We start from the raw sequence: 12,104 nt of genomic DNA, 5'->3' as shown, positions 1-12,104 counted from the left end.
CCGTCCTTCCATTGACATGGGGGCGAGTAGTACCGGTAGATAATGACTGAACTTTCATTTTTGGGTGAACCGTTCCTTTAATGAGCACTTTGAACATGTCAGCCACCGAAAATGCAGCTAATGTGCGTGATGATTATGAAAGGCTATAATGTGAGTCACTCAGAAGAAAAGAGTCAATGGAATGCATTCATGTGGAAATAGGGTTGAGTGGTGGTGATAATATCCGTGGCATGAAATTGCTGCTTGTAAGGAAGTCAAGCCGTCACCGCTCTCCAAAGTCTGAGTCGCAGGTGATGTAACCTGCTCTTCTACTTTCCTTTCGCCTTTATTTCAGACCTGGGCTGTCCAAAGAAATAAAACAGACAGAAATGGAGATGGACTTCAGGTCTGATGCGTTTCTGATGTAAGTGTATATTACGTGTGATCTCAGAGTGTGTGATGTGTTTCTGATGTAAGTGTATATTACGTGTGATCTCAGAGTGTGTTTCTGATGTGAGTGTATATTACGTGTGATCTCAGAGTGTGTGATGTGTTTCTGATGTAAGTGTATATTACGTGTGATCTCAGAGTGTGTTTCTGATGTAAGTGTATATTACGTGTGATCTCAGAGTGTGTGATGTGTTTCTGATGTAAGTGTATATTACGTGTGATCTCAGAGTGTGTTTCTGATGTGAGTGTATATTACGTGTGATCTCAGAGTGTGTTTCTGATGTAAGTGTATATTACGTGTGATCTCAGAGTGTGTTTCTGATGTGAGTGTATATTACGTGTGATCTCAGAGTGTGTTTCTGATGTGAGTGTATATTACGTGTGATCTCAGAGTGTGTTTCTGATGTAAGTGTATATTACGTGTGATCTCAGAGTGTGTTTCTGATGTAAGTGTATATTACGTGTGATCTCAGAGTGTGTTTCTGATGTGAGTGTATATTACGTGTGATCTCAGAGTGTGTTTCTGATGTGAGTGTATATTACGTGTGATCTCAGTGTGTGTTTCTGATGTAAGTGTATATTACGTGTGATCTCAGAGTGTGTTTCTGATGTGAGTGTATATTACGTGTGATCTCAGAGTGTGTTTCTGATGTAAGTGTATATTACGTGTGATCTCAGAGTGTGTTTCTGATGTAAGTGTATATTACGTGTGATCTCAGAGTGTGTTTCTGATGTGAGTGTATATTACGTGTGATCTCAGAGTGTGTTTCTGATGTAAGTGTATATTACGTGTGATCTCAGAGTGTGTTTCTGATGTAAGTGTATATTACGTGTGATCTCAGAGTGTGTGATGTGTTTCTGATGTGAGTGTATATTACGTGTGATCTCAGAGTGTGTGTTTCTGATGTAAGTGTATATTACGTGTGATCTCAGTGTGTGTTTCTGATGTAAGTGTATATTACGTGTGATCTCAGTGTGTGTTTCTGATGTAAGTGTGTATTACGTGTGATCTCAGTGTGTGTTTCTGATGTAAGTGTATATTACGTGTGATCTCAGTGTGTGTTTCTGATGTAAGTGTATATTACGTGTGATCTCAGTGTGTGTTTCTGATGTAAGTGTATATTACGTGTGATCTCAGAGTGTGTTTCTGATGTAAGTGTGTATTACGTGTGATCTCAGTGTGTGTTTCTGATGTAAGTGTATATTACGTGTGATCTCAGAGTGTGTGATGTGTTTCTGATGTAAGTGTATATTACGTGTGATCTCAGAGTGTGTTTCTGATGTAAGTGTATATTACGTGTGATCTCAGAGTGTGTTTCTGATGTAAGTGTATATTACGTGTGATCTCAGTGTGTGTTTCTGATGTAAGTGTATATTACGTGTGATCTCAGAGTGTGTTTCTGATGTAAGTGTATATTACGTGTGATCTCAGTGTGTGTTTCTGATGTAAGTGTATATTACGTGTGATCTCAGTGTGTGTTTCTGATGTAAGTGTGTATTACGTGTGATCTCAGAGTGTGTTTCTGATGTAAGTGTATATTACGTGTGATCTCAGAGTGTGTGATGTGTTTCTGATGTAAGTGTATATTACGTGTGATCTCAGTGTGTGTTTCTGATGTAAGTGTATATTACGTGTGATCTCAGAGTGTGTTTCTGATGTAAGTGTATATTACGTGTGATCTCAGAGTGTGTGTTTCTGATGTAAGTGTATATTACGTGTGATCTCAGAGTGTGTTTCTGATGTAAGTGTATATTACGTGTGATCTCAGAGTGTGTGTTCAGAGTGTGTGTTCAGAGTGTGTGTTCAGGTCTGATGTGTTCTGATGTAAGTGTATATTACGTGTGATCTCAGAGTGTGTGTTCAGAGTGTGTGTTCAGGTCTGATGTGTTTCTGATGTAAGTGTATATTACGTGTGATCTCAGAGTGTGTGTTTCTGATGTAAGTGTGTATTACGTGTGATCTCAGAGTGTGTGCCATCTCTCCGCTATAATCAATCACCATCTTGCCAAGTGGGTTATAGACAATGGGCTTTTCTCTCGGGATACTCCGACTCCTGATATCAAATTGAATGCGACACAGTGCCTGATTCCCAGATCGATAGAGGGAAGGTACTTCAGTCATCAGGTGAGAAACTATTACACATTACAGAACACATTCATGAGAAAATTAGATCTGTCACATTCGAATGATGTCATCTATCTATCTGGCCACAATGAAAGAGTCCCCCCCCCCCCCCCCCCCCCCTTCCTCTCTCTTACCAGTTGTTCGCTGACAGTGGGCAGCACCACAGGCATGGCAGCAGTGACGGGGGGGTTTTCCTCCACGGGGCCCCTGGTGATGACCAGCTTGACCCTGTTGCCACACTGCCTGAGGACCTGGGCCACCTGCTCGCTGCCCATGCCGTACAGGTCCGTGTCGCCGATCTTCAGGATGTGGTCGCCGCTGTGCAGCCGGCCGTCCTGCCGGCGGACAAAGGTACGTTACAGTGAGATGAATAATGGATGATTGTATTCAAAGTCTTATGAAAGGCTCGGTGACGCTCGGCTTCAAAACCCCTAATGATGACAGCGTGCTATGATACCGTGATGATACCGTGCTATTCATCATGTGTTGCAGTCACGGAATGTTTTTGGTTGTGGGGCCCAATTTTACGCCCTCTATTTGCTGCGCAATTGGAAATAGAGAGGAACACGAGCTCGTATCTCCAAAACTATATATCGCATCGCTTATATTTTGACATTGTGAGTGAGAGCAGAAGTAGCTGAAGAGTTTGATGTATTTGCATGTATGTGCTGTAGTGTTAAAGTTGTGTGAACTGTCACACTTTTAAAATGTGTGAATTTAGTGAAAAGTGCAGCGTGGAAAGTCCGCCAGAGTGAATTATGACACCACACACTCTAGAGTGAATGATGACACCACACACTCTAGGCTGGCTCCATAGACTCCCATTATAAAGGTTGAAAAAAAGTACAAAAGGTATCAAAAAGCTGTGTAAAAGTGGTGACTCGTTTAAAGTTTGAATGGAGTTTGTCGTACAAAATATGCAAGGGTCATTTGAGGTCAAAGAGGGCATGGTTTGAAGAGTCCTCTCATAAGTAAGTTAAGTTATCCTTTATTTATCCCCATGGGGAAATTCATCCTCTGCATTTGACCCATCCTCTACTAGGAACCTTCCTAGAACTAGGAGCAGTGGGCAGCCGCAGTGCAGCGCCCGGGGACCAACTCAAGTTCTTTTGCCATGGCCTTGGTCAGGGGCACTGACAGGAGTCTTAACCCTAACATACATGTCTTTGATGGTGGGAGGAAACCGGAGCAACCGGAGGAAACCCACACGAACACGGGGAGAACATGCAAACTCCACACATAAAGGACCTGGGACGGACCGGGGTTGGAACCCGGGACCTTCTTGCTGTGAGGCAACAGTGTTAACCACGGAGCCACCGACATAGACTTAAACAGGTACTAAAAAGTTGTGTGCTGCGTTCGGGCCTCAAGATGGCCGACACAACAAAAACATTCTGTGACTGCAACCCATGAATAGGGTACTCATTGAACACTAGTTCCAGGATCCAGAAGTGTGGAACCAGGCTATCACCCTACAGAAAATGCTGAAGTCCCCTGAACGCCCAAACCCAAGCCCAGAGAGGGTAAAGATGCCTCCATGCGGTCACCTGATCAGCGATGCCTCCAGGAAGGATGGTTTTGACGATAACCCCAGTGGTCTTTCCTCCCACGATGCCAAAGCCGAGGCCGGTGCCATCGTTCACCAGCTCAATGGTCTCCAAATGCTGCCACTAGGTGAATAAGAGAGAGAAGAACCAATATTGTGAAGACATCTCACAAACTTTGCCCTGATTTTTATGCAATGAACTTCTGGGGCTGTATTATGTACAGTAGATTAAAAGCCAACAGTCATTTGAGGATCATTTTAAAATCAAGCTATTATAGCCAACTTTGGTTCTCTGCTGTATTGATAATTTGTGTGTGTGTGTGTGTGTGTGTGTGTGTGTGTGTGTGTGTGTGTGTGTGTGTGTGTGTGTGTGTGTGTGTGTATTCTCACTGCATTACTACACATGTAAATTGTGTTGCTGTAGCGTCTACATAAGAAAGACTTGCCAGATCGTGAACCATGTAGGCTATGCTTCTCCACTTCTCCACTACAATATCAACACACTGCAATATTGTAGTAGAAGTGGAGACGCATAGCCTACATGCTTCACAATCTGGCAAGCCTTTCTTATGTAGATTCATTATGGGAGTCATTTGTGCTCTCTAAATTAGCATGTGTGCACATAGATGTGCTAACGTTCATTCACTTGGGTGCGATTTCATATATACATTCTCGGGATTGGTGTGTGTGTGTGAATGTATTTATATACCGCGCTGGAGTTGGCCGACAGTGTGCTGGCAGCAGACGGGGTGCGGGACACCACGGGGCTGGCCAGCTGAGGTATCGCTCCCCTGGCCACCGTGAGCTGGACCCTCTCCGACGCCCTCTGCAGGATGCCGATGGCCTGCTGGTGGGTCACTGACTGGTCCAGGGGCTGGCCGTTTATGGCCAAGATCTGGTCGGCTTCTCTCAGCTTCCCATCGCTGTACGGGGAGCGAGTGTGCAGTGAGTTGTTGAGGGAGGGGGCTACAATGAATAATTACATCTTTGAGAGTTTAACTAAATCTGACTTTAATGTAAATACTGTAAGTGATTAACCTCGTTTGTGACATTTGAGATTTAGTATGTACCATAAACATTGTCTGTGACTATCAGTGATATTGTAGCTTCAGCGTTACTACTCTTGCTTTAAGTATCGCCGCCAGATTTGGTCAAATCCTTCTCAAATTGGGATATACAGTAGATGAAAATAGTACATTCTTTTTTTAGGGTTGTCACCATGGCCCATAACTTTTCCATGACGTTCCAAAATTAAGTTGGGACACTTTAGTGACCTAAAAATGTTATCCCTTCCTGGTTTGTTAATGTTAATGTTGCTTTTGAGCCCAGAAAAGTTCTGAAAGTTTGCAGTCTGGTTTCCTCTACATAATTCAGTTGGAACACTTTAGTGACCTAAAAATGTTATTCCTTTCATGGTTTGTTAATTTTGCTTTTGAGCTCAGGAAGGTTCTGAAGGTACGCAGAATCTGGTCTGGTTTCCTCTAAATTTGGGCTTGCTGTGGAGAAGTGGCAATGCAATGAATAAAAATAGCTGAAAACCACCATCTAATGCAATGAATGTGTGAAAAAAGTAAAAAAAAAAAACATTCTGTTATATTCCTGTAAATTGGCCTATTTGTAAAGTTCTCGGATATTCCTCGACTTCTCCACAGAATTCCATGACATGATGAGATGTTTGAGTGACGGCTTGTTGGTGCGTCTGTACCAGTGAGCCACACTTCCTGGTTGAATCTCCTGGATGAAGATGCCGAGCTCCCCGCGGTTCTCGCTTTTCAGGCCCACCACGCTGAAGCCCAAACCCCCCGACACCGGCTTCAGCAGCTCCACGTTTGTCACGTAGCGTCCCTGTGTCATATACACACATTGAAACACACGCATACGCACAGACACACGCACACAAAAACACACCCACTTCAGCCCCATGCTGCTTCACTGTAGCATCAAAGCTATAAGCAGCCCTTGGAAGTCTATTTGAAGTGCCTCAAGAGAGAAGCGCGCAGTGTGCAGCCGGGGGTTCTCGTCTTTGAACGTCTTTGGGTATTTACTTTGAGTTAAACAAGACCTGCTCAAGGTCATCACGAGATGTTTGCAGATGAGGTGCTGAATTTGATGTGGGTGAAGATGATCAAAACATTTAAAAACAGCGGTAATAAATCTGCTGGGACGTCGGGCATAGACTTCAGGAGAGCAAAAAGTCCTCATATTAGCCAACACAGCGATGTGTTGATGTTTAACACAGACAGAGTGTACAAGCAGCACCAGTGACACTTCCTGTTTCGCAACTGACCATACCTGTGCCATCGAGTGAATAATGTGCTCCAATTCTTCAGCTGACGGCTTGCCACTGATGTGTGGAACGGTTGAGATGTCGGGGTAGGAAAGATGGCCGCCATTGGGCTTTACTGCTGTGACGTGGTCGCCAAGGTCTCCCCCAAGTGATGATGGGATACTTCCCTGGAAAGACATTCAGTTGGTGTTGTAAGAAAATGGCATATATTTCACTAAAGGACAGTGCCACTATATAGCTTTTTAAAGAGTAATTCTGTCCTTGATGAGGGGTACTTTACATTGTCAAGTACATGAGTAAAACCTTGCCTAACAGCAGTTGGACATAATAACCCTCAAATCAAATGAAGCACCATATAAGATCCACATCTCTATTTGTTTAGGTTTCCAGTTTGCAATGCTGCATAACAGCTATGGGTTTTTGCAAAGTGCACAGAGCAACAATCACTGGAGATAAACCAAGCAAAGTTTAAACTAAAAGCGGCATGACTCATATTTACCCCTGCTGTGAACATAAACATTTAGCAAGTTTAATTTTGGATACCAAAACCTGGGGAGTGTGGGTGTCTGAAAGCATCGGGATGCCAGATAGTTTGTTATCCCGCATGATTAACTGGATCTATGGTAGCCTAATCCTTCAGGAGATAATGGCTCCCAGCTGATGTTCCAACAATGACTCCGCTCCAAATACAATATTTCTATAATGGTGGGAGAGGAAAAGCATCTCTGGCCATCTGGAAGCTCGGCTTTTAATTACCGCAATGACTTTACTTGTGTGACAGATGAATTACATGAATGAGACGACTCTATAAAAGAGTGTTTTTCGATTTCATTAGCCAAAGGGTGTCATGTTTTTACGGCCGCCTGGATTTGATTCTAAAGGACAGACATAATGCATAACAAACAATCCTTTCACAAACACTCCATTTGGCATATGGCATCGTCAAGCTAAAGTTGTCCTTTTGAACTTGTGCATTTGTATCGGTAACTTGACTGTACAACTTTATAACTTTCAGAGTTTTAAGAAACATAATTTATGCCCGGCTTCTTTATATACGATTCAAGCTTAGTCCTTGTAATCAAATCCCTGCTGGCCAGGATACGTTAGCGCGGCTGCCGGCATGTGAAAAACAAACCCCCTATGGGCTAGGCTAAGTTAGTATAGCATGCTGCTAAGTTGCTGTGCTCATGCATGAGCTTTGTTAGCCGGGGCCTGCCTGGCTAAGAGGATTAAAGTTCCAGTTTGGTTCTCGCACATTTAAGAAATTGTTTCTGCTCCACTTCACACGGCGGCGGCGGCCTCTTTCTCATTGGAGAGCGGGCCTCATCGCCATAGCGACGTGGGCTACACAAGGCCTGACTAGCCGAGCCACGAGCCGGAGTGTGTGTGTGTGTGTGTGTGTGTTTACATGTCTGGCTCTTGTTTCACAACAAAACACAAAAGGCCTCCTCCCGCCAAATTGGTTCAGCTTAAGGTGGCCAAGTGTACTGTTGGGTTTGGAAGCTCTACAGAACATCGTCGAAAACCCAAATCTCAAATGCATCGTTTTACCATCGCTGCAAAGTGGAAGAGATTTTTGAGAGAGATCTGAGGAGAATTTATGATTAATGGTTCCTTGAAGCGTTTTGTTTTTCGCAAAACATACACACACACACACACACACGCACGCACACACGCACACACACACACACACACACACACGCACGCGTACACACACACACACACACACACACACACACACACACACACACACACACACACACGGCTCTTGATATAGCTACAATCCATATGGGAATGTAGCACTTCTGAAATAAGCGAAATCGCCGACACACCACAATGCCAGCAGGGTTTTTCTAATCTGAATTCCACAAGGGGGGGGGGGGGGGGGGGGAGAAAAGCTGGAGCATCCCCTGCCTCCCACTGCATAGCTCACATACTTTCCCCTCCGTGTCTGAAACACTTAGGCCGGCCCCTCTGCACATATACCCACTGTGACTTAAGAGCTCTTTTGTGCAGTTCTCAAGAGGGGTGAATCAGCCCGAGAAGAGTTCCCGACGTGACCAACTATCTCTGCTCACGTAACCGTATTGTATCTGACCAGGATGAACCCTGGCAGCCATGTGGCCGCAGCAGCAACACTACTGGGGATGGGGATTGACGGGGTGAGGGCGAGGGCTCTCTGGACACAAGCCCAAAACAGAGACTCAAATCGATGAGGTCAGGAAAGTGGAAAGGACTGGAAAGCAACGGGCAGCAGGAGCAGTGCCGGACAGAAACGCTTCCATACAATATGGAGACTACTCAGAGCTTTACGGAGATATACTGTAGGTCAGGGGTGGCCAAACTTTTTTAGGATGAGAGAGCTACTTACAAAAAATAAAACTAGTCGTGAGCTACCGGTACTTCCCCTTGTCCCCCCCCCCCCCAAGTACATATTTGGACATTTTAACAGTATTATATTATTTATTTACCATTATTTTATAGTGTTATAATGTAAAATACTGTAGATATTGAGTTAGCTATACATGAGTGGGATTTAGTTTATGCATTAATAAAATATATACCGTATGTATTAGGGATGGGGCCGATCCGATCCAATATCGGTATCGGGTGCCGATATTGGCACGAATCGGATCGTTGTTTTTTTGTTTTTTTTTGCAATTCACACTGCTGGCCGTAATTTGCCAATGTATAATAGTATCCTTCTTTGCCTTGTATATTTTCTTAATTTTGTCTGCTTTTTGCAAGGTATATTTAAAAAAAATCTTTAATTGGCTAAATCTTTGCCTATACTGTATATTCAAGAAATCGGCATACAATATCGGTATCGGCAGATATCCAAATTCAGGTATCGGAATCGGATCGGAAGTGAAAAAATGTGGATCGGTGCATCCCTAATATGTGTATATATATATATATATATATATATATATATATATTATTTTTCATGTATATATACGGTATACATTTTGGATTTCTTTGGTGGCGAGCTACTCATTGATGGCCTGATATCTACTGGTAGATCATGAGACCTATTGGGCACCCCTGCTAGTAGGTGATGCAGGCATTTCTATTGACCTCTGGGCTATTAGGTGATGTTGTAGGTATAATGCAACCAACTGATATTAAAACGCTGCAGAAGAATGCCATTGAATTGTATCTGTCAAATATGTTCTTCCTGTGCTCTCTAGGACATTGTGGTCTGCATTAGTGAATGTTCAGTATCAGTCATACTGTTGATCTCACCCCTTCTCATCTTTAAATAAACACACTGATACACAGTACACTTGAAAATGGATAATGGGGATTCGAGTACAATTTCTCAATTCAAAGTGTTTTTTTGCGTGATTGATTATAATACATTTTAACAAGTCTTTTGGTCTAGTATTCAGTCTTAATTTCTTGTTTTCCTTAAGTAAAATAAATTGCCAATAGGGTGAAATTAACTGTATTCCCGTTGAGTTTCACCTGTTGTGATATATCAATATCTTGAAACGAAGTGGATCATTCCACTAATATCAAGATTTGTTTTTGCATTGGAAATAAATTATCTCCCCCCTTTGGCAGTTTCCCCCCACTTGTTAAAAAAAAACACATTAAGATGAATATGCAGTGAATTCAAAATGTATGTGGTGTTCCACTTTATGTTTCAGAGCTGGCTCAGGAGAATCCTAAGTGAGAGCAAAGGTTAAGTTTACTCACATTCTAACCCCTTGCACCCTCATTAACACATTGACTGCCAGACGTTTTTCTTTGCTGTAGTTAGCTTCTGCCAAGCCGTTTTTTGAGGATTATGGCTCATTTTATAAGAGCCGAGGATTCGTTTCAGCTTGGAGTTTGTGAACATACAATATCTCAAAAGTACTAATAGAATGTGTACTTTCTCTGTCTAAAAGAGTTAGTTTGTAGAGTTAGTAGTTATGTAAGCATTAGCAGTTGAATACAGCATGGTTTTAGCGTGAAAAATAATATTCAGAGATAAACGGCTTTTTGTGAAATTGGATGGAAGGGTCACTTTAACCATTCATTTTTGGCTCTCTCTCTCTCTCTCTCCCTCCCCCTCTCGCTCTCTCTCTCTCTCTCCCTCCCTCTCGCTCTCCCTCCCTCTCTCTCTCTCTCTCTCTCTCTCTCTCTCTCTCCCTCCCTCTCGAGTTGCTTCAACTCCGCCCTCCGTGGGCGGACAAGCTTGTCACCAGTCAGTGCTTTGCTGTGCCTGCATGTCTGGGCCGCTGTTTGAGGAAGTCGGGAGGGACTCGCTCGTTTGGAGTTTTGGTTGAGAGAAGCTTTTGCGATTCTGGTCATATTTATGCTGCGTGTTTCAAAGTGTGTTCCTGCACCTGTAATCTATCACCCGATCATAGTAGATCGGCTGAATCTATTATGTAAATTTGCAATCCCGCATCGCCAGCAATCAGCGCGAAAAGGAGAATGGCTGGGCTGAGAATGGCTTGACAAGTTAAAAAAATGCTTTCCTTCCTCTAGCAAGGAGAGCACTGTTGCCACTTAGTGGGTCGGTGGAATGGGTTGTAAACGTTCGGTGGCTCCAATAATTATATAAGAGATGTAAAAGGCTTAGATGCACAACCCACCGTCAAAAAAAAAAAATCGATGCCAAAAACGTGTAAACACGTTGTTGGCAGGGAACAGCTGGATTCTGAAAACGTGTTCATACGTTGTTGGCAGTGAATGAGTTAAGACGTTCCATGATGCCTTAGCGAGCTGCAAACGCATACGCCACTCATTCATATTCAGCAAAGAGAGCATCCTCATATGCTAACTGTAACACATATTTAAATTGTTCCAAGTAAAAAGAACATAGTGTGAATGCTTGAGCAAGAATGTATCGTTAGGTTATAGTGTGGTGGGAATTGGCCGTTGTTAGAACAAAAAGCTTTCAAATGGATAAAATGGCCTTTTCATTTTCTTTAGCACATCATCACAGTTACCTGAAAAGTGTGCTGTTCTGGGATCAGTAACATCATCACGTATGCAATCGCCGTGCATTCTAAAATATTAAGGGCCAAGGCTGTAAAAGGAGTCAATACAATCATGTGCTAGCATAAGGCTACCTGCTCTTTGAGGTGCTGGACGGACTTCTGCAGGGCCAGGATCTGGTGGAAGAGGGGGCTCTGGAGCACCGACTTCAGCAGGCTGAGCTTCTCCTCTGTGGGCACCTCCCCCCGCTCCTTCAGCCTGGCCTGGAGACGCTCCACCGCCTGCAAGGCACGCTGTGTGTCTGCAGGCCGCCGCATAGTTCAGTGACAGCGCCGGCCGGAGGGAGGGAGGGGGAGGGAGGAGGTGAGAGAGTGGATAGGGGGAGGGAGGGGGAGAGGTGAGAGAGTGGATAGGGGGAGGGGGGGAGATGAGAGAGTAGATAGGGGGAGGGAGAGAGAGAAAGGGGGAGAGATAAGAGAGTGCATGGGGGAGGGAGAGGTGAGAGAGTGCATATGGGGAGGGAGGGAGAGGTGAGAGAGTGGAGAGGGGGAGGGAGGGAGAGGAAGGGGGAGAGATGAGAGAGTGAAAGGGGGAGGGAGAGGTGAGAGAGTGCATATGGGGAGGGAGGGAGAGGAAGGGGGAGAGATGAGAGAATGCATGGGGGAGGGAGGGGGAGAGGTGAGAGTGGATAGGGGGAGGAAAGGAGAAGGAGGGGGAGAGATGAGAGAGTGGATAGGGGGAGGGAGGGAGGGAGGGAGTGGATAGGGGGAGGGAGGGAGAAG

General features: G+C 44.2%; 1 protein-coding gene across 1 annotated transcript in view; it reads right to left on the bottom strand.

Moving 5' to 3' along the window:
• LOC310779575 (multiple PDZ domain protein-like) overlaps window positions 1–12,104 on the bottom strand; it is a 68,144-nt gene that overhangs the window by 47,285 nt on the left and 8,755 nt on the right. The window contains 6 exon segments of the mRNA XM_083640101.1: window positions 2,689–2,889; window positions 4,102–4,224; window positions 4,810–5,023; window positions 5,806–5,945; window positions 6,393–6,554; window positions 11,457–11,623. Coding sequence (XP_083496227.1) covers window positions 2,689–2,889; window positions 4,102–4,224; window positions 4,810–5,023; window positions 5,806–5,945; window positions 6,393–6,554; window positions 11,457–11,623 — 1,007 coding nt within the window.

This window comes from Poromitra crassiceps (assembly GCF_964638095.1).
Source record: "Poromitra crassiceps genome assembly, chromosome: 7".
Classification (NCBI taxonomy): Eukaryota; Metazoa; Chordata; class Actinopteri; order Beryciformes; family Melamphaidae; genus Poromitra; species Poromitra crassiceps.
Note: the sequence above shows the minus strand (reverse complement) of the source record. Positions and strands in the feature narration are given on the sequence as shown.